We start from the raw sequence: 27,990 nt of genomic DNA, 5'->3' as shown, positions 1-27,990 counted from the left end.
AAGGTTATAATGTTATGAAAATAAATTCCAAATATTATTCAAGATTCAAGATTCAAGAGAGTTTTATTGTCATGTGCATAGTACAACAGCAGTTATACCATGCAATGAAAATCTTATTCTGTTCATTCTCCCAAGAAAAGAAAGAAAACAAATGAAAGAATAAGAACATAAGAAACATAAACACATAAACATATATACCAATAAATTAAGCAACAACAACAGAAGAGACATTAATACAAGTAAATAATACAAATAAATAAATAAATAAAGTGCTATGAGTGTGTGCGTGTGTTGCGTGCGGCGTGTGCGAGTGCTTCGTTGAGGAGCCTGATGGCCTGTGGGTAAAAGCTGTTTGCCAGCCTTGTGGTCCTGGACTTCAAACTCCTGTAGCGCCTGCCTGACGGTAGGAGTGTGAATAATGAGTGTTGTGGATGTGTGCTGTCCTTGATGAGGTTGTGTGTTCTTCGTAGGACTCTAGTTTTATAAATGTCTTGCAGTGAGGGGAGGGCTGCCCCAACAATGTTCTGTGAGGTCTTGATCACCCGCTGGAGTGCCTTCCTATCACGTGTTGTACAGTTACCGTACCAAACAGTGATGGAGGCGGTAAGGACACTTTCGATAGTGCATCTGTAGAAGCAACTCAGGATTGTGGTGGACATGCCAAATTTCCTCAGTCTTCTCAGGAAGTACAGTCTCCTTTGGGACTTCTTCAGAATTTGTTGGGTGTTGTGAGACCAGGTGAGGTCCTCGCTGATGTGTGTGCCAAGGAACTTGAAGGTTTTCACCCTCTCCACCTCAGTCTCACCAATAAACAGGGGTCTATGCGGCTCCTTTTCCCTTGTTCTTGGGTCGATGATCATCTCTTTAGTCTTATCTGTATTGAGAAGGAGATTGTTATCACGACACCAAGCTATGAGGTCCGCCACCTCTCTTCTGTATGATGTTTCAACACCACCAGTGATCAGTCCGATGACTGTAGTGTCATCTGCAAATTTAATGATGCTGGTGTTGTTCTGGGAGGCCACGCAATCGTAGGTGAAGAGCGTGTAGAGGAGTGGACTCAGCACACACCCCTGTGGGGTCCCAGTGCTCACAATTCTTGAGCTGGATGTGCGGTTGTGGACTCTGACTGACTGGGGCCTGCCTGTGAGAAAGTTAAACACCCAGTTACAGAGGGAGGGAGACAGGCCAAGTGTGAGGAGCTTATCTGTGAGTTTGTGGGGGCTGACTGTATTAAAAGCAGAGCTATAGTCTATAAATAGCATTCTGACGTATGTGTCCTGGCCCTGTAGGTGAGAAAGGGCTGTGTGGATGGCAGTGTTGACTGCATCATCCGTGGACCGGTTCTGGCGATATGCAAACTGTAGAGGGTCCACGGTTGCCGCCGGGATGCTCTTTTTGATGTGGGTCATGACTAATCTTTCAAAGCACTTCATAACAATAGGAGTGAGTGCTATAGGGCGATAGTCATTCAAGCAGGTCACGTTGCTCTTCTTGGGTACGGGCACTATGGTGGTGGACTTAAAGCAGGTCGGTACAGATGCTTGTGCAAGCGACAGGTTAAATATGTCAGCAAGCACATCAGCTAGCTCTGATGAGCAAACCCGAAGTGCACGTCCTGAGATGTTGTCTGGCCCTGCTGCTTTTCGTGGGTTTGTTTTGTTTAGAACCCTGCGCACATCAGCTGATGTCACCATGAGAGGTGAGTCCTGTGTGCTCCCCAGGTTCAGCCACCCTCTCTGCTCATCAGGAGTTTGGGTGTCAAAGCGGGCATAGAACTCATTCAACTCATCAGGAAGTGTGGTTTGGCTGGACGTGGCTACGCTACTCTGCTGTCGATAGTCTGTGATGTGCTGGAGCCCCGCCCACATGCGCCGAGGGTCTGAGGTGGAATAGTAGCCCTCCAGCTTCTGTCTGTACTGTCTTTTGGCCTCTCGTATGGACCTCCTCAGGTCATATCTGGCCTTTTTGTAGTCATCAGCGGTGCCCATGACAAATGCAGTCGAACGAGCACGTAGCTTAGCCCTTACATCACAGTTCATCCACTGTTTTTGGTTAGGGTATTTTCTGTAATACTTGGTGGTGGTAACAGTCTCTATACATGTGCTAATGTAGCCAGTAACAGCAGAAGCATATTCATCCAAGTCAACAGTACAATCTTCCCTCCCCGCTGCAGTTTTAAACACATCCCAGTTTGTGCAGCCAAAGCAGTCCTGAAGTACTTGATCAGTTTCTTCATTCCACACTTTAACTGCTGTACTTACAGGGGGAGCTTTTTTAAGAAGTTGTCTGTATGTTGGATAAAGGAATATAGAGATGTGGTCGGCCTTTCCAAAGTGGGGTCTTGGAACAGCCTTCAAAGCACCTTTCATGTTGCAGTAGACTTGGTCCAGGATGTTATTTTCCCTTGTGGGAAAGCTCACATGCTGGTAATATTTGGGGAGGACAGTCCTGAGGTTACAGTGGTTGAAATCGCCAGATATAATAAATACAGCGTCTGGGTGTTTGGTCTCGTGTTTATCAATGATGTCATGCAGGAGGCCTAGTGCATTAGCAGTGTTAGCTCGTGGTGGGATGTAAACAGCAGTTAAATACACAGCGCTAAACTCACGAGGTAAATAAAAAGGTCTGCATTTCACCATCAGCAGCTCAATGTCCTGCGAGCAGTACTTTTCCATCGTCTGTACGTCTGTGCACCACCGTTTGTTTACGTAAACACAGACGCCGCCACCTCTGTGTTTACCAGACGCTAAAGTCCGATCTCCCCGGTAAGCAGCAAATGATTCCAACTGGATCGCCGAGTCCGGTATATCCTCCGTCAGCCAGGTTTCTGTGAAGGTGAGGACACAGCATTCCCTGATCTCACGTTGAGCTGTAATCCTTGCTCGTAGTTCGTCCATCTTGTTTTCAAGAGAGCGGACGTTGGCTAGCAGCAGGCTTGGTAGCGGTGGCCTCGTCGCTCTAGCTTTTAGCCTAGCATGCAGGCCGGCTCGCTTGCCTCGTTTACGCCTCGGATGCTTTGCTCGCCGGGTATTCAGCTCACCAGGTCCGCAGGCTGCTGCGTTCTCCCGGCGCAGAAGAAAGGCAAAGTCTGAGAGGCTAAATGAAGGTTCATGGTGAACCCTGCCGATGTTCAAAAGTGTCTCTCTGTTGTAATGTACTGCGTGAGTGTGTTGAATGTCCAAAATGAACAATAAAATAGCAAAAAATAGAAAAACACGGGAGAGTGTCACAGAGACGTCTGCCACGGAGGGCGCCATCTTTGACAGGTTACATATATTTCAAGAAAAAACTGTATCTCAGGGATATTATGGGAATAAAGTCGTAATATGACAAATATAAAATTTACAAAGAAAGTTGAAATATTTGGAAAATTAAAAACCCGCAGAAATGGGAGAAAAGAGTGAGGCTGATATTAATAATAGGTTTATTTTCACCGATATGACAAAGCTGAGATGCATTTGTTAGCATGTCTGCATGTGTTGCTTTACATCATATCAAAGTGGCAAAGTTGCATCCTTTCATTTTTCACTGTGGGGGCCTCGCTGTGCTAAGCTAAGCTATATTTGAGGGAAAAAAACACTTTGATAAAGTAAAATGTTTTCAGTATTTGTATTTCAATTTGTTTCTCGTAGCATTACAGGTTTTTGGTGTTTTTTTTGTTTTTCTTCCAGCAACTCGTTGTTGTATGTTTATCCATCAGTTATTTCAAACTATTGGGTTCTTCTTTGTCCCATTTGTTGCATTTCTGCAAAAAAAAAACAATTTGATTGTGTTTTTGCGTAATCCTGACAGTGTTTCCCATATACATTGATTCTTTTGTAGCCGTCCCCCACCTTCATAGATACATTACCGTCCTGTGGGGAACACTTTCCCAGGGAAGCAGAGGAAGGTTTACCTTGGAAGCGTATGGAGTTGTTGATGAGGTCCAGCACGTCGGCGATGGCGTTGTACTCCCCCACCTTCACTTCCTGGCCCTCTGTTGCCAACAAAGACACACATTTATGCTTTACATGCGATAAACTTTGACCGACAGCGTCCATTTGCGAGTAAACAAACAAGTTATTCCGATTCAAAGCCTGCAGGTAAACAGTTAAACGTTCAGCCCATTAGCAACACAAAAACATATCCATAACGGAGATAATAAAGCACTCGCTACGTGTATCACTTAAGGAACCTGCCGCACTTTAATATGTTTTTTAATATGGTTTTCCTCTTTTATACCATTTCAATTATCCCTTTATTTCACCTCAAGGAGAGCAGACGGGCAATAAAGAGAAGCTATCGCAGAGGAAGGCAAACAAGCAAAGACGATAAATGCTAAATGTAACGTCTCGGAGCCTTTTCGTCAATCGGGTCCCGCCGGGAGACATTACGACCTTGTCAGACAAACGTGAGTGCGGAAGGCGGGCACAGGAGGAAGGAGGGCGGTAGATTACGTTTACATCCAAAAAGGCTGCCCTTCCCTCTCGTAGCGAGCGCTCGCACTTATTAGATGCCTTCTGCGTCTTTGCCCCTTGACTTCCTCCATCCATCCTCTCGTCGGAGGATCGCCTTGCTTGATCTTCGGAGATTGCCGAGCAGAGCGCGGGCAAACGTTTGGGATGATTTGAGTGTTGTAAAATGATATGTGCATACACAATGAGCATTTATGTTTCAGCTCTCGCCAAATGAGGATCAATGAGCGCGTTAGCCTTCGCTACGTTCTTTGACGGGACGTAAGCAGCCAAGCGGATTGCGTAGCACTCTTGCGCGTCATTCCCGCAGGCAGTTACGGAGCTACCCCAATGGCCACCCGCACGGCTGGCGGACAAAAACGCGGCTTTGTGGTGCAGACCATTAGTTCAGGCTAACCGCCGTTTCCGCTTGGACGCATTTCACTGCAGCACACGACTTTCCGTGTGGAGGAGCTGTCAATAGAAGCGCGTCTTGCATGAACTGCAAGCTGTAGGTACGTTTTCCACGATTACTCTGGTCGGCCCCGAGTTGAGTTTTCTCACTATGCTGACTTTGACTTAAATGTAGATATTCAGATGTAGATGTAGATACGCTAACAGGTTACATATATTTCAAGAAAAAACTGTATCTCAGCTTTGTCATATAGGTGAAAACGCCTATTATTATTATTAGCATCATTTTCATTCGCACACAAACTTTTTTCCCCATTTTTGGTCTTTTTGTTAAATAAAATGTTTCAAATATTTCAACTTTCTTCTTAAACAATCTTTGTAAATTTCCTTCCCCATAATATTGAACTTTTTAAACCAAATTTTCCCCAAATTACAACTTTATTTTGTTTAGTTTCTCATAATATTACAACTTTTTATTACGAGTTTATGCTTGTAAAATTATGACTTTTTTTGTTAATATTTGGACTTCCATCTATTTCAACTTTCTTCTTGTAAATATTCTTCTCATAATATTATGACTATAACTATCATGAATATTATGATTATTCCTATATAATTTGACTTTATTCCCATATTATAATTTTTTCCCAACCTTATTTTCCAAAAATTACAATGTTATTTTGCTTTGTTTTTCATCATATTCATTACTACTACTACTACTACTACTACTACTACTACTAAAATGACATTATTTTTCTCATAATATCGCAACGCTATTCGAACGAATCATGACATTTTCTTGTTGGATTCCACTTTTTTTCTTCTTAACATTTTGACTTTATTCTTGTAAAATTACTGCAGATTTGTCCAGTTTTGCTGTTTTTTTTCATTTGTTTTTTTAGTTTTTGCGTTAAATTATATTTTTAGAACGTGCCATGGGCCAAATGAGCGCCGCACTTTGGACACCCCTGGGCTACACCCTGACTCCAATTCCATCTGTTCATGGATCACCTTACATGTGTCAAAAATAGACCTTTTTTGGGGTGTATCAATTAATCGCGCTTTTTCGCCGTTTGCAGATGTCAATCAAGACTCAACATTTAGCCAAATTTTTAACTCCTGACTAAGATATCATATTTTCTCATAGTGTATAGGGCAGGGGTATCCAAAGTGCAGCCAAGGACTCATTTGCGGCCCCCGGCATATTCTAAATATATAATTTAAGAAGAAAACTTGAAAAAACAACAACAAAAACGGAAAAATCTGCAGTAATTTTACAATAATAAAGTCAAATTATTATGGGAAAATTCTTACAAGATTTGCAATTTTACAAGAATAAACGATAAATATATAAATATTATGAGGAAAAATAATGTTAAATCATGTTAAGTCGTAATATTATGAGAAACAAACAAAACAACAAATAAAGTTGTAATTTTTGTAAAATTGGGTTGCGGAAAAAGTTATTATGTTACAAGAATAAAGTCAAAATATCATGACTTTTGATATGAGAAGAAATTTTACAAGAAGAAAGTTAAAATAGTTGGAAAATTTCAAAAAACAGCTGTAATTTAATGAGAATATAAAATAAAAATATTAATTAAAAAAGTCATATTGTAATGAGAAAAAAACGTTTTACAAGAACAAACTTGTAATATCGCAAGGAAAAATAATGCCATTTTAGTGGCACAGAGTTGAAATATTAAAGAAAAAATACATTTTTAGTTTAAAAGTTGTAATATTATGAAAAACAAACAAAACAAAATAAAGTTGTAATTTTGTGAAAATTAGGTTCGTGGAAGTGCAAATAATTATCGTACTAAAAAGTTATCGGAAAGAAGTCAAAATATTACGAGAAAAAATTTTGATTTAAGAAGAAAGTTTAAATATTTGGGAAAATTTAAAAAAAAAACAGCAAAAATGGCAAAAAAGAGCAAAGTTGATAGTTGATATAACAAAGCTGAGATGCAGTTTTTTTCTTCAAATCTATATAACTTGTTAGCATGTCTACAAGTGTAGCTTTACGAAATATCATTTTTCACTATGTGACCCTTACTGAAAAATGTTTGGACACCCCTGGCCTGGGAGTTTATGTTTACTGAAATTCAAAGGGGACCAGGCATCTGTTAGGGGTAAGGTGTCTGCATTTGCTCTGTACAATTTTTTTTTTATAATAATAACAATTATTATTGTTGAGATTGCATTTTTCCCACCAAAAAATACCAATGTTAACTTAAAATAATGTACTGTGTAGAATATTCCAATGTACTGTTCCAAACTGGAGTTATAAAAAACAAAATACAGGGAAATGACCTGAACCGAAGCAGGCTGGACAGAGGCAGAACTAATGTGAAAGAGCGTTAGTTTCCCAGAGCATAAAAATGGACGCACACAACATTGCAGAACGAGCGCAGAGGTGTTCATTGTCAACGGGAAGTATCTTTAAAACTCCACTGTTTACGGAAGGTGCTGCTGTTTTGGTAAGTAACAAGCTAACCCTCACACAAAATTTCCAAAACAAAAGACAAACTTAAGCGGCCATATTTCATAAATACTTCATAAATTTTGTGTACAATTTGCGACGTTCCTCCAGCGCATCATTCACACATGCAATGGCATCTCCAGAAAGTATCCAAGTACTTTGACAACGCGGCCCAAAATCCTTTAGCACCCCTTTTTCCACGAAACGGACATGCAAACCTTTTTTGTCGGAGCCCCCTTGGTGCCGATCCAAGCCCGTCGTGCATAACAGCCACCCCTCCCCCACCCCCCGACTTAAGCAAGTTAAGACTAAATGGTTTTTACGCGAGTAGTTGCGATTACCACTGTGCAGACAACGTGTTGAGCCGCGATTATTTGGACGCTTGTTGGAGAGCTTTAAGGATTAGTTTCATGCTTTTTCTGCAAGTTTTCCAGGACACGCAGACTAGATTTGCTCATATGTACGGTAAAAAAATATTCTTTTCACCTTGAAACTGGTTGAATTTGATGGTGCCCATGCGCTCTCCGTTGCGGAACATGACCTGGCCCTGAAAGAAAGACAAATACGCCATCAAACACTCAACATGGTGCTTTCAAAGCAAAAGTAAACATGCAGTCTAACATGACACCACCTTACTATTGGTGTGAAAAAAGCTCGTCATCAATCAATCAAAGCATAAACAGCCAATTGGTTGCAGAAGGAGAGGAGGTGTGGAAGGGAGACAAATGACATACAACGGCTTTAGAAGGCCAACACAGGCCTGACTTTTCCCTCTGGATGATCAAGAATGTTATGTTCAGCTTTTGTGAAGCGGACCAAAATATTTTTTAACAGAAATAATAATAAATATTTGATCACGTTAGGGGTTTTTTTTGTATATTTGTTCCCTGCCTCTCGTCCAAAGTCAGCTGGGATAGGCTCCAGCATGCCCCCGCGACCCTAATGAGGATGAAGCGGTATAGAAAATGGATGGATGGATGGATGGAATTCTACCTTATAGGAGGAGTTCGCCACAAATGTTAGACATTTTTACACTTTTTAGGCTGATTTTTTTAGGGCCAATGTGTTCATACACTATTATCAAAACGGGAAAAAAAATAACTGTACAGTCACACATGAGCTGGTTCTGAAAAAACAAAACTGAGGCAAGATAGTTTTTAAGGTGACTTACAGGCTTAAGGTAAACACTAAAGTATGTAAAAACTACCTGGGGATACAAAGGGTTACGCAACATTTTAACTTTTCAATTTCATTAAATGCAGACAAATGTGACCCTGATATATTGATATCATATCTATAGTAGATTCCCAAATGCTGGGTAACTTCCCAGCATACCTTGCGGGTTATACATTTGAATAAAATAGTACTGTCCATCCATCCATCCATCCATCCATCCATCCTTCCAACCATCCATCCAACCATCCATCCACCCATCCATCCATCCAACCATCCATCCATCCATCCATCCATCCAACCATCCATCCATCCATCCAACCATCCATCCATCCATCCATCCATCCAACCATCCATCCATCCATCCATCCATCCATCCATCCATCCATCCATCCATCCATCCATCCATCCAACCATCCATCCATCCAACCATCCATCCATCCATCCATCCAACCATCCATCCATCCATCTATCCAACCATCCATCCATCCATCCATCCATCCATCCATCCGTTTTCTTCCACGTATCCGAGTCGTGGGGGCAGCAGTCTCAGTTGGGAAGTCCAGGCTTCCTGGTCCCAGCCACCTCTTCCCGTTCCACCGGGGGACACCAAGGCATTCCCAGGCCAGCTGTGAGACATAATCCCTCCAGTGTGTCCTAAATCTGCCCCGGGGCCTTCTGCCGGCTGGGCATGCCTGGAACACCTCACCAAGCCCAAGCCACCTTAAATGGCTGCTCAACTCTGAGCCCCTCCCAGATGACCGAGCTCCTCGCCTTATCTCTTAGGGTGATCCAACCACCCTACAAAGGAATCATTTCAGCCGCTTGTGTCTGCAATCTCATTCTTTCAGTCACGACCCAAAGCTCGTGACCATAGGTGAGGGTGGGAACACAGATCGACCGGTAAATTGAGAGCTTTGCCTTCCAGCCCAGGTCTCGCTTCACCACGACGATGCAGTACAGCGATCCGGTACAGCAGATCAGCGACGCTGCGCTGAGCTGCCTTTCGACCACACGCTCAAGCCTTCCCTCACTCGTGAACAAGACCCTGAGACACTTGAACTACTCCACCTGGGGCAGGACCTCACTCCCAACCCGCAGGGTGCCATCCACTAAGAACCACAGCCTCAGATTTGGAGGTGCTGAGTCTCATCCCAGAAACTTCACACTCAACTGCAAACCGCCACAGTAAACGCTGAAGGTCACAGCCTGAAGAGGCCACCAGGACCACATCGTCTGTGAACAGCAGGGACGAGATCCTAAGGCCCCCAAACTGGGCCCCATCAACGCCTAGAAATTCTGTCTATGAAAACAGAATGGGTGACAAAGGGCAGCCTTGCAGAGGCCAACGTTCACCGTGCTATTCGGCCCTGGTACAACTGGAGCAGGAGCCTGGTTCACATTGCCGGCAGTAAAATAGTATTGTTTTGCACATAAAAGGGTCTATTTTCGATACCTTCATCGTCCGTGCGGTACAATAACATTGTGTGTTTCTCATGTGTTACTTGGTTCGGTTGCACCGTGAGCGAGGTGGTTCGTGATGCGTGAGTAAGGGTGTAAATATCAAGCTGATTCACCGCCTATAAAGAACTCCTCCTCAAGCACATTGAAGTTTGCCTCTGACTAGCTTCTGTGCAACTCACGCTTTAGCAATCTCCTAATAAACGGCCTAAATATACAAATGTTATGATCACAAATCCACAACTGTGTACCATTAATGGTGAAAAAGGCCGTTCCTTTTGCGTTAAAAGCTAACATTTGGCAAAAGACAAGGGGAGAATTCAGTGGTCAGCCATCAAAAGTCTTTGACTGAAGCTCCAAAGGGAACAAGATAAGCGGTTTTAAGCCGCCACGCGGACAAAGAAGACAAAAGCAATTCAGCTTTGCGGAATTATCGTCACATGTAGTCCAATCAATTTGGCCTCTGTATCTCTATCTCTCCTCCTTCGTCTGCCTCCATCCTCCTCTTCCTCTACCCATACAGTCACGCCATTGCTGACAGACCCCAAATGACATCGTTTACCAGAAAGCGCCTAAAAAAAAGGATATGATAGAAGTCATGAGTGTGATCACACTTTAGCATTGGCTGATTAAAAGCTTTTGTGTGTGTGTGTGTGTGGGGGGGGGGGGGGGGGGGTGGGGGGGGATTGTGGAGGTGGAGGGTAAGCCTAAGCCTGTGTGTGTTTTGTACACGCTAACACAAAGATCTGTCTGTCCATTCACATACTAACATCAGTATATTGACATGCAGCGTAAACAATATACCAAAGACAACATCTGTCAGTCCATTCATATACAGCACACATCAGGTCAACCTGTGTCAGTCCATTCATATACAGCACACATCAGGTCAACTTGTGCCAGTCCATTCATATACAGCACACATCAGGTCAACCTGTGTCAGTCCATTCATATACAGCACACATCATGTCAACCTGTGCCAGTCCAGTCACATAATACCAACAACTCTCTGTCCACACACATTTACCCATATAAAGGCAATATCTGTCTGACCATTTGCATAAACTATAGTCTGTCCATTCACACACACACACACACACACGCAAACACACATAGTGCAAACGTTTGTTGGTTCATTCAACGTAAATTCCCCTGTTCATTCACATATTCACACACATACACACTTAACATGCACGTCTGTCTGTCCAGTCATATTATGCAAAGGTTTGTCTGTCCATTCGCATACACATAATCTATATATGCACACACGCGCGCACACTTAAAGTGCAAATCTGTCTGTCCAGTCATGATATGCATGGGTGTGCGTGTTCATTTGCGTACACATCATGTCAACATGTGCCAGTACATTCACATAATGCAAACGTCTGTCCACCTACAGAACATACACATATAAAGGAAATGCCTGTTTGTCCATTCGCTTGGACATGTAAACTGCAGTCTGTCCATTCACACACACAGATGCACGCTCACACACACGCACACACACACACACACACAAAGTAAATGGGATGGTCGGGTAATCATTCACAATTGTTTCACACATTGTTTGGATGTTTGTTGGTCCATTCACATATTTACGTGCACCTTACATAAAGGTCCCTGCTCATTCACATACACCTAATGTCAACATCTGTCTGTCCATTCATATAATGCAAATGTTTGTCTGTCCATTCGCATACACGTACATACATGTACATACAGTACACATCAACATGCGCCAGTCCATTCAATAATGCAAACATCTCTCTCTGTCCACTCACACACACATATAATAGAAATGTCTGTCTGTCCATTCGCATAGACATGCACACTGATGTCTGTTCATTCACACACACACACACATTATGTAAACCTTTGTTGGTGAGTTCACAAGCACATGTAATTTCAATGCCTGTCTGTCCATTTGAATACACACAATGTAAACACCGCATTGTTCTTTCACATCTAGTACTGACATAATGTAAGCATGTGTTGGTCCATTTACACACACATAATGTTGACATCTGTATGGTCATTCACATACTACAAACATCAGTCTGTCCATTCACAAAATACAGATGGTGTAAACTGCAGTCGGTCCTTTTATGTACAGCAAACACAAAATGTAAATGTCTGTCACTCAATTCACATAATGCAAACATCTCTCTCTGTCCAATCACATACACATAAAAGGTAACATGCACCTTAAATATGAGTCTATCCGCACAATATACAGTAAACGGGAGTCAGTCCTTTCACATGCAGTCATCATGTGTGTCCATTCACGTAAGCACATTCAGTGATGTAAGTGCTCATTAAACTCCAAATGCAGGTACCCACTGTGTTGTGTAAAACATGGGGGAAGTTGATTCCATGACTCAGCAATCAAGCTCAACCCCCCCACCCCCCCGACCACCACCCCCTTCATATCATCTACAAGAGCAGCACACCTCCATTTGTGCCCCCCCGTCCCTTCATTGTGTAGACTGGCTGTGTCGGCATCAAACAGGAGCGCTGACTCACACTTTCCTAATTAGAAGCAAATGGAATTTAATTAACCTCCTTTTGAAAAACATTCCAACGCTCATTGGCGACTAGTCATTGCAGGTTTGCAGAGTGACCTGCACATGTGTGTGTGTGTGTGTGTGTGTGTGTGTGCCAATGACAAAAAAATAGGAAGCAATCACTGTGTGCGTGTGTGTGTGTGTTTGATGCCTGCGGAGGTGAGAAAACTGCCAGCAACTGCAGAGATGGAGTCAAATGTCGACCAGTGATCTGCAAGTGTGACATCCTCTGGGCTTTTTTGGGTTAGAGGTGGGCGACTGTGACGCACACGCACACACACGCACACACACATAAAAAGAGAAATATCTGGTGTTGCGCCTTAGGCTGTGGTAGCGGTATAATGACCACCGACCACAAAAAGACACGCGTGTCACAACTAATCCCCACCCATCCCCACACCCGGCAGTGAGTCCTGTGGTTCTGGCACGGTGGGGAGGGGGCTGTCTCTCTGCGGCCTCCATGGCAAACCCGATCGATACCGCAGAGACCTCCTTTATCGCTAACATGGCCAAAGATCCGCAAAAGGGGGCTCTCCCATGGGGATTTGTGTGCTGTCACACCAACTTTGGCTGCAAACAGCGCTAACGTGCTATATTCACATTGGAAGGCTCAAGAAAAAGCACGAGAGTTGTGTAACAGCAGCATAAAAGATGCATGCAGCACAGTGGTGCTTATGGGGGGGGGTGCCTTCCTGTGTCTTCCGTGTGTGGGTGGAACGCTCACATGCACGGAACGCTTATTTAATCTCATTTCACGCCGTCTTTTAAAAGAACGGCGATAATTGCCCTTAAAATCTTTGAAGCCAGGGTGCACTTTATTATTTTTTTCTACTCCCCCTCGACCCAGCACTTCCAGCATCTTATCTCATTATGCTTTATTGTCACGCAGGAACAAGAATGGCTGCAACTCCGCATAATACTAACATCTGTTTGTCCACTCGTGCAAAATTCATCCATGCCCATAACAATCCGTCTATCCATTCGCACGCCAACATGACATAAACAATAGACACTAGTGTATAAATAACTGTCTGTCCATTCACAAAAGCACATAATTTAACAATGTGTCTATCTATTCGCGCACGAATGTGACGTAAAGAACACACATAGTGTCAGCCACTGTCAATCCATTCACAAATGCATATACTCTAACACCGGTTTATCGGTTTGCACGCAAAAAGCGTGTGAACTATAAAATTTAACAATCTGTCTATCCATTTGCACGCAAACATGACGTACACCATATACATCCATTCACAAATGCACACAATTTTAAAATGAGGTTAACAATACACACAGAGTGTACAATCTCTCTGTCCATTCACAAATGCATATAATTTAACAATCCGTCTATCGATTCACACACAAAGATGATGTGGACAGCGCACACAGTGCCAACCACTGCCTGTCCATCCACAAAAAGCATATCATTTAACAACCCGTCTATCCATTTGCATGCAAACATGATGTAAACAATGCAAACAGCGCATAACATCTGTCTGTCCATTTACAAATGCCCATTATTTAACAATCTGTCAGTCCATTCACACACAAACATAATGTAAATAATCCATTCATACATTTTAATGGAGTTATGGAGTTTCACCAAGTTATTCATGCTCCACACATCTTTGATGATGGCAACCATAGAACAGGAAATGGACCTGATCGCCATCTAAAAAAGCGGCACAAGAGTCTCCAAAGTGAGATATTACTATTTCAAAAGGTTATAGCTTGAAAATGGTTTGCGGTAAAGGCATACTGTAAATGAGAAAAATCATCAGTATCAGTAAAGTTTGTGATGGGAGTACGTTTACTAATCTAATTTGTATATTATGACATCACCAGGCCCAGAAATGGTCAGATCCCTGTCCCCACAATACCCAACAGGCTCATCAAAATGTCCTCTTCCTCATCTCTCAAGCAAACCCAGCCATCATCATCATCATTTACAGCGGGATCTTGAACACCACTGCTGCCTCCTTTGCTATTTGTAGTGTATTATCTCCTGTGGATTCTACCGAGACTGCTGCTATTTCTGTAGTTTTATATATTCCGGCTACCCCCCCCACTCCTAAACTCCTAAACTTTGCATAGAAACAAGCCCACAAACGTTGCTCCGATTACAGATGTCCGCCATCACCTGGTGTGAAATAGTAACTACATGAGGCATCTTATTTGTCAATGTTGCTCCTTGCAATTTTGCAACTTTGGCGCTTAAAGGGTTAATATTAAAGGGTTAACTTACTTTTTTAGTTAATGCAGGTTTTACGATGACCACTGTTTGACCCTGGAACGGATTATTTCTCCTGGATTCTATATGCAGCATAATGTTCTGGAAGGGATTTTGTCCGACTTTCCATGTGTTGTGGTGTATTGTGTTTTTGCAACAGTAACACTTGATCTTTGTGGAACCATTCCAGCACTCGGTCTGGACTCACCGTGACGCCGAAGAAATTGGTCTCGTTCATGACGTCCAGCACCATCTTGCCCACCTCATGGTCGTCCACCGTGAAATTGTGGTAGATGTTTTGCCGCTGCTTGACACGCAGCAGGTCCATGACCCGAGTCAGGGTCTTGGCGATGACCCAGATGCCGTCGTAGGCGAAGCCGTGGAATTTGCTGGGCTCCACTCCTTTCTGCCGAAGCTCCCGGCTGTACTCCCTCTCGTACTCCTTTGGCGTCTGGAACAGGAGGCCATGACGCTACTTTTACTTTACTTTACTTTTGGTTAGTCATGGCAGTGTAGATGTTTTTTCTGCCTTTGGGGATCAAGTTTGTGTATAAATAAACACTGAGACTGTTTGAGGTAAAAATACATCACACAAAGTGAGTGACAAAAGGAAAGAAAATGTTAGCTTAGACAGAAAAAACACCCAAAATATTTCACGGTTCAACTCGCCGTGCTCTTTGCAGTCTTGCAGCCATAATTATCTACAGCGTAAATACCAACAAGAGTGAAAGTTGGAGCGCAATATATCAAAATGATGCTTGACTGCGTTTGTTATTTACTGCGTCTTTGCTGCTTTAGGGTTTGGGAGCAGCAGGGCAGCAGATTCCTAAAAACAGTAGAATATTTCTGTCATATAGAGGACCTTTGACTAGTGTAAACATATCGCTTATGTTTTCATTTATTGCTGGTATTGACATTATTATAGTTATTGTATAGAAAAGTCCAGTTCCCGACCAGTCCAGGGTGTAGCTTGCTTGCTGGGGTAGGCTTCAGTATTGCCACAACCCTAGTGAGGACAAGCGGTATAGAAAATGTACAGATCGATGGAAAAGTCCAGTTTTCTGGTCCTTAGTTTTCTGAATATGTGTTATACAGATCCTCTTATATTTGCGTTTCAGCATTCACAACCCCACAATTTTGTGAAGTATGATAAACACAAATACAAATACGAATATTTTTTATTTAGAAGTATTTGTATTTCAATATTTTCTATTTTAATTTTATTTTTCAATTTTATCATTTTTTATTTTTTAAACTTTGCAAATTTGTGGATTATTAGTCAAAATGTAAACATATATATTTTAAGATTTGTTGACTTATTCTTTTGAATTATTCTTACTTTACTTTATTTATTTGTATTTTTCATAACATGACAGTGTGAATGCCTGACAGAAAATAAACATTTTGAGCAGATTTTGGCTTTTATAGCGTGTGGTCTTAAACTTTTGATCAGCTGATAAACAGCCTATTTCAGTTTCATTGTTGTTTTCAATTAATTACTTTTTGAAAATGCTTTTTGTGTCACTCCCCCTTCTTGTTTTTGCATATTGTAGCTCTACTTAAAACCTCATTAAGATCCAAATGTGCAAAATGCTAATTCTAGCAATTTTTCAACTGGTTTTAAGATTTTGATCGGGAGTTTATTTTAAAATTTTTATTTACCGTTGTTATTTATTTATTTTTAATTTGTAAGGTTTTTTTTAAAGGGCTTTTTTCTCCCCCCACAAAATAGGTCTTTTTTCCATAAAAATCTTTATGAAATATAATTTTTTTCGCGCATCAGTTGGCGGTTATTTGCTATTCGCGGGTGGTCTCGGAACTTACTGTATAGCAATTGAATAGTCTCGTGTCATGAAAATGACGAAAAAACGTTGCGTTTCACCAAGTTTGGACATGCCACTCACCCTGCCGGAGATGCCCTTGATCTGGCGGGCGCTGAGGGGCTCAAAGTCCACGCTGATGTAGCCCTCCATGGCGGCGAGCAGCTTCTTGGTGGTGCAGTTGGTGCTGTTGGCCTGCTCCCACCAGTTGCCCTGGTACCAGCCAGGAATGATCCACTGGTATTTGCTGCCAAACATGTTCAGGTTGTACGCCTAAGAAGAACAAAGCACAATTCAAGTCGCAGATTTGGAAGGAAAAGCAACACGGACACGCCCCAACATGAAGCCTTTGGGCCAGCAGTGAGCGTCAAAGTGCTTCAAATGTCAAATCAGCTTGGAGCAACATGGCTAAAAGTAATTGATACATACTTTCATGTAAATACTTGACTTTCCCATGCAGGAATGCAGAGAGGACTTACACAGCAAAAGACTTTGGAGGCCAGGTTCTCATCAAACTGGCCAATGATGATTCGCACGTCATTGTCCTGGAAAAAAAGCCAGCGATTAAGATGAGCATCATAAAGATGGAATATTATTTGGAACGTCTAGAGCAGGTCAGTCAACTGGATCCAGGAATGACATCACACCACCCATGAGTTCACTTCTAAACTTGTAGGATCTAAAAGTCCTTAAAAACAGCACAGCGCTGTCAAATAGTAGGAGGATCTTTTGACATGCACTTTTGCAGTTGGTCCTTAAAAACAGCAGAGCGCTCCTAATAGAAGATCTTTAACTTTGCTTTTGATCTTTAACTCATGTTTTTGTCTTCAAAAACAGCAGAGCGTTCCCTGTCATATGAAGGAGGATCTTTGACTAGCATTTTTGCAGCAGCTTCCGAAAATCCAAAGACAACTCCTGTCATATAAAGAAAGATCTTTGCCGAGTGTTTTTTCAGGAGGTTTTTAAAAACAGCAAACTGTTCCCGTCATACAGGCTATTTGACAAAAGTTTTTGAGTAAGTCCTTAAAAACAGTAGAGCGGTCCTGTCATCCAGGGGATTTTTGACTTGTTTTTTTGGCAGTTGGTCTTCAAAAAAAGGGTGGTGTTCCCGTTGTATAGAGGATCTTTTTGCAGTAAGTCCTTAAAAACAACAGAGAACTCTTCTCAAAATAGGAGATCTTTGAGCAGCATTTTGCATTTTGCAGCAGATTCCGAAAAACAACAGCACATTCCTGTCACAAAGAGGATCTTTGATGAGTATTTTTGCAGTTGGTCCTTAAAAACAGCAGAGCACTGCTGTCATAATAGAAGGACTTTGACTTTTTGCAGCGGGTCTTCACAAGCAGCGCAGTCTTACTGTCATAAAGAGGATCTTTGACAAGCGTTTGTGCAGTAAGTCCTTAAAAAGAACAGAGCATGCTGTCAAATAGAGGATCTTTTTATGTTTTGTGAAAATGATTTGTAGAAGATCTTTTTATGTTTTTTTTAAATTATTTGTTTTACCTTTGGTCTTTTAAAACAGCAGTGTTCCTGCCAAATAGAAGATCTTTGACTTGCACTTTTGCAGCAGGTCTTCAAAAACAGCAAGGTCTCCCTGTCATACAGAGGATCTCTGACGAGAATTTTTGCAGCAATTCCTTAAAAAGAGCAGAGCCCTCTGAGCACTCTGTCAAATAGAGAATCTTTAACTCCATTTTTTTTTTTTTACAACAGCAGTGTTCCTGTCAAATAGGAGACCTTTGACTTATGTTTTTTGCAGCAGGTCTTCAAAAACAGCACAGTGCTCTTGCCATATAGAGGATCTTTGACTTGCATTTGAGCAGTAGGCCCTTAAAAACACCAGTGTTAGTGTCACATAAAGGATATTTGACTTGCAGTTTCGCAGTAGGTCTCCATATCTTTTTAACATTTTTGTGCAGGAATGTTTCTGTTTTGGCCCACCAAGCTGGACGGAATAAATCTTTACGGCTGCTGACTTAGTAAATAATTCAAACGATGCTGCCGCAAGGCTGCACAACAACTTTTGTATTAACACACACGCGCGCGCGACACACAAGTATGTAATCAGACGCCATCCAATAAATGTGACAAAGCTTTGATGAATGTGCTGCACGACAAAAGGTGACACTCCCACCAGGACAAGTGTGAGGGGACTGTGACAGTGTTCATAATAGTAATAATAATAATAATATTCATTTAAAAATGTGTTAATTGATGAGGAAACACGTGTCGTTAGCCACCAACCTGCCTTTTATTCCTTTTGCTATCCTTTTATTCCTCACCAAAAGGTGGAATGTGATCATAAATGATTGCACCTGAGTAGGCGTGGTTGGGGGAAGAGGCGTTTCAGACAAAATGCAGATTTACCCTGTACGCAACCTTGAGATTTATAGAATATTTAATGAAAAGAAACTTAGAATTGTGCCCCACTGGATCCAATATCATCTTAAAAGTGCCTGAAATGAGCCAAGAAAATGAGTGCCATGCCCAATAACATCCATCTATCCATCCATTTTCTATACCGCTTCTCCTCTTTAGGCTCGCGGGGGCATGCTGGAGCCTATCCCAGCTGACTTCGGGCGACAGGCTGGTGGCCAGCCAATGGCAGGGCACATATAGACAAACAACCATTCACACTCACATTCATACCTATGGACAATTTAGAGTCTCTAATGAAGCTAACATGCATGTTTTTGGAATGTGGGAGGAAACCGGAGAACCCGGAGAAAACCCACACACGCACGGGGAGAACATGCAAACTCCACACAGAAATGCCCAAGGGAGAATCGAATCCAGGTCTTTCCGATTTCCTGACTGTGTGGCCAACATGCTAACCACTCAACCACCGTGCGGCCCATTTTTGGTAATGTCAGAAATATTTATTTGTAAAGTTTGTGTTGTATGTTTATCATTGTGACTTAAGAAAAAAATTAAGTAGTGTATTTTTTGGTGTTCCCTAATAATTCTGAGCACTAATAGTTGCTAATAATTGCCTAATAATTGTGCACACAGAGATATTCTCAACAAAAGCCAAAACCTCACTTTCACTTCCTTAAATATTCAAGTTTGAGGTTTATTAATATGTTGGATTGACCAAGAGCACGGTTATTGTTAAATAATAAAACTAATAATCAATAATGCAAATTGCCCAACAATTGTGGACAGATATGTTTACAGGGTGGGCCAAAAGTAGGGTCGTCCAGCGAAGGTGTTATCGGACCCCTGTTCTTTGAGGGAACTGTTACTGGAGACAATTATTTGGAAACGCTTCGTGACGTGGTACTACCACTACTCAGAACCAAAGCTAACTTTGACCAACTGTACTTCCAGCAAGATGGAGCGCCTCCACATTATGTGCGGACAGTACGAGAGTTTCTTCATCGAGCCTTTCCGCAGCAGTGGTTTGGAAGGGGGGGCAGCATTGAATGGCCACCACATGGACACCAATGGATTTCTTTTTTTGGGGTGGAGCTCAGAACAAGGTATATGAGAGAAATCCCCACACAGTGAATGAATTGAAAGATTACATTTCAGATGCATTCACTGAAATAGATGGAGACTGGAATTTGTGTCGCACTGTGTCAGAGTGTTTTGGACGGATATGAAGACTGTTGCCAGGTTGAAGGTGGACAGCACTTGACAGATTAAATATTCAATGTAAAATGTCTAAGTGTTATATGTAACCCTACTTTTGGCCAACCCTGTATATACAGTATATAGAAAGTAGTACAGTATATAATCTCAAACACCCACTGTACTGCGCCTTCAAGTACACCCAGGGGTCCCCGCACCCCCAATTTGAGAACCAGTGCTCTATATGACAGGAGCGCTCTCTGTTTTTAAGAACCTTGTGCAAAAAAACACTCATCAACAATCCTCTACATAACAAGAATGCTTTTTAACAATCTGCTGCAAAACTGTCAGTCGCTCTCTGGTTTTGGGCCAAGTTCACATGGGTAACCCAGCTTTAGACCACGACAGCATTCGTGACACGGTGGCACCGTGGGAAGGGGAGCCACCCCAACATTAAATGAATCAATCACCGGGGTCCTATGATCCGTTTGACCAATAATCTGTTGCATCACAATGTGTGCATGTAAGTAGGTCTCAGTGTCTTATGCATGCACGCATGCTAGCGGCTATAGTTATATGCGTGCATGCTAGCGGCTACCGTTATACAGTATGCATGCATGTGTACGCTCTTCCCTGCAGGAAAGACACTTAACCCAGATGACTCTGACTATGGCCAAAGACCAAAAAGCCTGGGTGTAACAATGTGTGTACACACAATGCGGTTGCAGGCAAGGACAGCAGCGCATACCCTCCATAGAAAAAAATGATCTAATAATCTGGATCTGGGTGCTGCAGCTACAATAAAAACAATGGGGATATAATATGGGACTATAGAGTAATGACAAATATGTAAACCATTAGTGCATCCATTACTAACGACGGGGAGCACTTGAGGTCACTGCGCACCCTCCCTCCCCTCCCCTGGCTGACTCATGACTCATTAGCGACTATCATGGAGAGCTGCTGTCCACAGCACAGTCAAATTGGAGGACAATTTCCATGAATTATTCATCCCGGGGGATTTATTTCGGACAGCGTTAACCGGTGGTCTTCATTTATTCAACATGCTGAGCAGATAGAGGGGGTCCCCACCGGGGGGGGGGCTCCGTCACTTTAAGGTACCGTCACACGATAACGCATCAATAGCGGGCTCACCTTCAGCTTCTTGACGTTGACGCACGGGTCGTTGGAGAAACTTTCCGTGTCGGCGATCTGGATGTCGGCTTTCTCCAGCTCGTTAGTCAGGTCATTCCTCACCTGAGACAAGAAGACGAAGGAGGTAAATCCCAGCTGCTAGCTTCGCATAGCATAGCGTGGGGTGTCCGTCGTTGATGCAAACATATATAAAAACAATGTTAGCGCGGAGGTGACTAAATTGATTATTATTATATTATTAACATCATGTGTGCCATAACATGAACAAAAATAAGCAAAATTTGATTTGTCCAAAATTTTAAAAATTCTGCCAATTATGATAAAATATATCAGTATTAAAGTGTATTTTTTTATAAACTTAATTACATTTTAAATTTATCATACTAATTCTAATTCATTAAAAATCCAGGTTCTATGCATCAACAGATGGTTTCTCCCGACCAATCGATAAGAACAATAATGACAAACAATAATAATAACAAATAATAATCAAAAATGTAAAAAAATAAAATAAATAAATACAAAAATCTAATAAAGTCATATAGAATTCTACATTAATTTTTTTTTTTATATTTTTGTTAGTGTCCCATCCCTATAAAAGTTGTTTTTTAAAATAACTTTAACTGTTATTTGTTTTTTATTGTATATCAATTTCTACATTTTATTTTTATATTATTTATTTTTCCAAGAATATTATTTATATTTTATTATTATTATATTTTTACACAAAACAATTAAACAATGAAAAGTTTCACATTGCAGCTGTTATAGAAAATGATTTATACACAAATTTGACTAAATGTATTATAATAATACAAGCGGCTATTATTTATTATTATTTTTGTCCCACTGGCTTTTGATATTTTATTTTTTTAACTGTTTTTATCAACTGTTCTTGTCGGTGCTTTTGAATAAAATATTATTTTTACAAAATGATGATTATTAATGACAGTAAAATAATAATAGACAAAGGTGTGTCGTGGTTCTCAGTGTAATTAAAGAGCCAGAGGACACTTTTCTAATCCAGGTCTGAGCGATGCTTGTGTTGTCTGGCAATAAAGTTGATTGCAAAATATGATGTGTGTGTGTGTGTGTGTGTGTGTGTGTATTGTGTGCTAGCTTACTGAAGCTAGCTTACTTGGTCATTGCAATTAAAGCACATTAGCGGCGTCCATCAACAAAAGAGACGTGCGCTCAGGCCCGCTATAAATAGAAACGACGGTAGCTGGCTTTATCTTCCAGGTTTTTGGTCTCTCGGGGAACGTGCGTGAACGCGTGCGTGAACGCGTGCGTGAACGCGTGCGTGCACACGCGTGCTGCGCATGTCGCCGGCTGCATCTTTAACAAGCGTTGCGTAACGGCGAGCTGGCATGGCGGCTCACAGCACAGCAGATCAGTGGGAGAGTGACAGAGAAAGAGGATGACAAATAGAAATGTGGCGCCACTAGTTGTCAACAACACTGTCAGAGGAATATTCATTATTAATATTCAGTACTACAGTAGCAGGAGAAAAGTTACAGAATGTGCAAACTTGCACTACAGTCTTGCACTACAGGCGGGCGCGTTTTGGGGGATTATTTGAGGGCTGGTCTTTACTTGAAGGTAGCCAGTATTACTACAACATATGAGAATATAGTATGTACTTGCAACATAATACAAATCCAAACAGACGGTGTGAAACATATGTTTTTTATATATGCTACACTGTCACAGTAGGTGCTGCTGTTTTGGGTAGCAACAGAGATTAATGTTAGTTTAATGCGTATACACCAGGGGTATCGAAATCGCCTCATGATATTATGAAACATGATTATTATAGTTTTTACTTTGCATTGTTTTATCAACAAACTCGCAAGACATCAAGCGCACATTTGAGTATTGCATCATTCTAATGATTATTATTAATTAATGTATTTTTTATTAATACATTTTTGTAATAAACAAATGAATATATTAATAACTCATTAATAAATCTTCCAAAAACCATCAAAATGTAACAAATAAACATAAATATAAATCATACAAATATAAATATATTTAAATATGTATATTTAAAATAGTTTTTCATAATATTAAATATTATAAATGCAGTAAAACATAGAATATAGCTATATTAAAAAGTAAAACATAAATGTAATAATAATAATAACATTAAAGTACATATACAAATATTTGAAAAAATAATGTATTACCAGGCTTGCGTGGACCACATAAAATGATATGGTTGGCAATATGGGATGCAATAATAATAATATACTACTACGAAAAATAATATACTATAAAATATAGCTCAAATGAAATTGGAGTTTAAAACAAATAAAAAAAGATTATAATGGAGGAAAATTGAGACAGACGCTGCAAAACTACAGGTTTTACATACTGGCCATTGGTAGGTGCTGCTGTTTTGAATAGCGGCAGGGTTGAAGTAGTAAGCAGTAAGTTATGTTTCCATGTTACACAACAAAATGTGGAAGCTCTTTGACACAAATTATATTTTTCTTACAAAAATATCATTATTATTCTTATAACATGGATTTTCTAATTTAAAAAAACACATTATTGTTCCTAGATCAACATGCCAAATGATAATTATTTACTTGCATTCCTGATCAGGAAAGTGAGTTTTACCGTCTGTGATCAAAGCCAAAGAAGGCCACATACATGTTTATGGAATTCATATGTGAAACTGTAGTTTCATCTTATTTAAGGTCAAATCAATAATAATAACAGTTCAGTTTTGGAAAAATGTACAGAATATTTTCAATTTCTTCCTTGTTTTGATGACGTTTGTTACACATTGTACAAGAGGATATGTGCTGCTGTTTTGGGTAGTAACAGGATTCAAATGAGTATACGCAAAGTACTAGAAAATATATGTGAAGTGAAAATTGACTCCATTTTTTTTTTTTAAATAACTACTATGGTAGGAAACTGCTGCAGACTGTTCAAAACAACCTGTTTACACTTTTCACGTGTACAGTGCTGCTGTTTTGGGTAGCAACAGGGTTCATATGGAATTGGAAGATATGAGTATAAACAATGTACTAGAAAATATATGTCAAGTGAAAATGTTCTTGAAAACAAAATAAAGATAAATATTATGGACTGTGCAAAAACACATTTTTATACACTTTTACATATATGGTGCTGCTGTTTTGGGTAGCCACAGGGTTTGACTGCATGTACACAATGTACTAGAAAATCAAGTGAAAATGTACTTTAAAACAATATCACAATAACTATTATGACAGAAAATTGAGGCAGAACAACTTGTTCACACTTTTTATGTGTACGGTGCTGCTGTTTTGGGTAGCAAATGGGTTCATATGGAATTGGAAATAACTCTTTGGACAACAGTGTTTATAAACCGAGCTAATTACACTTACTCTTTGGTCGGCATCTGTTAAGGGAGCAGCGTATATTTGTTTCTTTGTATATTTGGGGTGCATTCTTTGCTTTTCATCAGTCGTTCATCCTGCCCTACAATTTCAAGACACTAAAAGTGGAAATAAAAAAGTCCTTCTGTGAACTTGTCAGAGGATTGTGCAAATAACGAAGCAATGCTTGCATATTTGTACACGGGGATTAGAGGACAATCTGGTGGCAGGTTGACTGAATCGGGCCTTCCGTCCTAAGCCCCTTTGCCGCTTTCAGGAGAGGCGCGATAAAAGGATTTGAGCTCCGCCAGACTTCTTCTACACCCTCTCACGTAGAGACAGATACACCTCCAACCTCAGCAGATTGCAGGGCCTCCCGGCCTCACAATACCATCCTCAAAGTCATCTTTGCGGCACTCCTGTCTCTGTTTTGGAATCTATGATGTTGTGTGAGATATTACGTTCACGTTTGTCTCCCCTGCAAACCCTCAAACAAGCTTTAAGATGGCCAGAGTCGACAGACAGGTGAAGCTTGTTAGCTGGGTTAGCAATAGCAATTAGCCAGATGTGTTTAGCATGAGTTAGCTACAGTATGAGATGTTGTGTTTGTGTTTTATTGTTTGTTCGGATAGGCACTTTTTCAGGGCGAAAGCTCTCCTTAACAGCTGGGAAATGAGTCTAGGAGTGTCAAGGACAGTTTATAATTGAATTCAAACAAGTGTAGGCACAAGCAATTGTAATGCCAGCGCTGGAGAAAGCAATTAGCTGCCAACAAAGGTTTAGACAAGAGTGTAAACTTTTTTAGTTTAAATTTTCAAACAGCTAAATGAATGCATAAAGCTAACGATAACCTCCATCCATCCATCTTCTATGCCGCTTCTCCTCATTAGGGTCGCCGGTATGCTGGAGCCTATCCCAGCTGACTTCGAGCGAGAGGCAGGGTACACCCTGGACTGGTCGCCAGCCAATGGCAGGGCACATATAGACAAACAACCATTCACACTCACATTCGTACCTATGGACAATTTACAATTTACAACAATTAACCTAACATGCATGTTTTTGGAATGTGGGAGGAAACCGGAGTACCCGAGGAAAACCCACGCATGTACGGGGAGAACATGCAAACTCCACACACAACCCAGATCTTCCCGATCTCCTGACTGTGTGGCCAACATGCTAACCACTAGGCCACTGTGCAGCCCCTAACAATAACCTGTTACCTAAAAATGTCATACAATACTTTTGTACAAGAGAGGAGAAATATGATCTTTGGGAAAAACTAAAGTAAACTAAAAAACTAAACGCTAAACACCCACAGCATTTCGGTATGTGGAATCAAATGATGGAACGGACTGAGCAAGGAACTCAAACAAAGCAATTCAAGAAACGATATAAGAAGTTGATGTTTGCAAAATGCAAGGAAGAAGAGTCTTGAACTTATTTTCTTGTGTTTGTCTCTATTCATTATTATGTATTTACTATTACACTGATTATTATATATGATTTTAATAATTGTCTCTAATTTTAATCACTCTTCTATGTATTAAAAAATCACATATGGAACACAGGAAGTGAATAAATGCATTGCAATAGATGTGGAACGGATTAGGGGACAGGGATGAAATAAGCTTTGCTTCTTCCTACTCCTTTTGGACATGTGGAACTGTCAATTGAATGATGTGATGGATTCCATTGTAACTTGTCTACAGTAGTTGGACAGTTTAACACCCCTCAGAATGAGGTTAAAAAGGTCTTGTGAGTGTTTTATGACTTTTAGTGGTAGATAAGCACAACATCCTCTAAAACAGTGGAAAATATTCCATTCCTAACATGTTGCATCATTCACCACACATTAAGCCTGCTTCTGTCCCGTGGGCTGTCTTCACACAAAGAAGGCTTCATGTTTATTTGACAAAGTGCTGCTTTCGGGAATGAATGAAGACAGAGTGAGGACACGCACCTCAGAGAACCTCTGCACGTCCTGAGTGAGCGTCCCCACGCGGCTCCAGTTGTAGTAGTTGAGAAACTTGACCACGGCCGGGTTGACGGCGTTGTCCGACGGGACGGTACGGAAGAAGTTGGGGTACTTTTTCTTGTCCGCCAAGACGGGCGTGGTCGCTGCGAAGGACAGCTGGAAGGACAAAAGACAGAGGACCTTAGCAACTAATTCAGGGGAGGGTCCAAACCTTTTCCCAGTGAGAGCCACATAGTAAAAAATGGAAGGATGGAAGTATTTTGTACTGTAAACCAACACATGTAAATATGCTAACAAGTTTTATAGATTTTTAAAAACTGTACCTCAGCTTTGTCAGACAGGTGAAAAAGACTATTATTAATATCAATGTCACTCTTTGCTGTTTTTCTTATTTTCCAAATATTGAAACTTTCTTTTTTAATAATCTTTGTAAATTTTCTTTTCGCAATATTTTGACTTTGTTGCCATAATATTTTGACTTTATTTCCATAACGCTATAACTTTTTTCCTCAACCTAAATTTCCAAAAATGCCATCTTCATTTTGTTTTGTTTGTTTCTCATAATATGACAACTTTTTTTTTAAATTATGTATTTTTTCTTTATTATTTCAACTCTATGCTACTAAAATGGAAAAATTATTTCTCCACATAATGTTTAATTTTAAGTTTATTCTCGTAAAAATTGCGACTTTTGTTCTCATTAGAATACAAGTTATTTCATAAAATTACAGCTGTGTTTTTTTTTTCCAACTGTTTCAACTTTCTTCTTGTAAAACGTCTTCTCATGATTATGGCTTTACTCTCATGATATTTTGACTAATTAAAAAACAACCTAATTAAAAAAAAAATTACAACTTGATTGGTTCTTTTGTTTGTTTCTCATGATATGATGACTTTTTGAAAAATAAAGTAGTTTTCCTTTCATATTTTAACTTTATGTTACCAAAATGACGTTATTTTTCCTCTTAACCTACCTTACCCTTCACTACTGGCCGTTTTAGATGATTTTGACTCATCTTTCAAGGCACAGAGTATTGTGTTCTTTGACTATATGAACATGGAACCTACCAAAAGAAAGATTAGGCACCTGTCTTTCATCAGAAAAAAAAGTTTGTTTCTACCTTTTTCCGTTCCTTAGTAATATAGTAATAGTACAACATAGGTACGTTTCAGGAAAATGTCAGAAAAGGGAACAAAACAGCTCTTTGTGAAAGAATACATTTCAAGCAAAACTTTTACTTTGATTTTGTGACAGCAAATATCTAAAGCACTATGCCGCAATAATAATGGCACAAACAGAAGCAACACATAAAGGGGCTGTTTT

The 27,990-nt window shown here is 40.6% G+C and overlaps 1 protein-coding gene across 1 annotated transcript in view; it reads right to left on the bottom strand.

Annotated features, from left to right (window-relative positions):
• The window catches only part of gabbr2 (gamma-aminobutyric acid (GABA) B receptor, 2), a 171,516-nt gene that overhangs the window by 67,738 nt on the left and 75,788 nt on the right, over positions 1-27,990 (bottom strand). The window contains exons 3-9 of the mRNA XM_054763557.1: positions 26,652-26,822; positions 21,312-21,413; positions 17,063-17,128; positions 16,668-16,856; positions 14,972-15,214; positions 7,819-7,879; positions 3,899-3,979 (exon numbers count right to left, since the gene is read on the bottom strand). Of these exons, the coding sequence (XP_054619532.1) occupies positions 3,899-3,979; positions 7,819-7,879; positions 14,972-15,214; positions 16,668-16,856; positions 17,063-17,128; positions 21,312-21,413; positions 26,652-26,822 (913 nt within the window). The remainder of the gene's footprint in view (positions 1-3,898; positions 3,980-7,818; positions 7,880-14,971; positions 15,215-16,667; positions 16,857-17,062; positions 17,129-21,311; positions 21,414-26,651; positions 26,823-27,990) is intronic.

This window comes from Dunckerocampus dactyliophorus, chromosome 20, assembly GCF_027744805.1.
Source record: "Dunckerocampus dactyliophorus isolate RoL2022-P2 chromosome 20, RoL_Ddac_1.1, whole genome shotgun sequence".
Lineage (NCBI taxonomy): Eukaryota > Metazoa > Chordata > Actinopteri > Syngnathiformes > Syngnathidae > Dunckerocampus > Dunckerocampus dactyliophorus.
The sequence above is the reverse complement of the archived record's forward strand: the minus strand, read 5'-3'. Positions and strand labels throughout refer to the sequence as shown.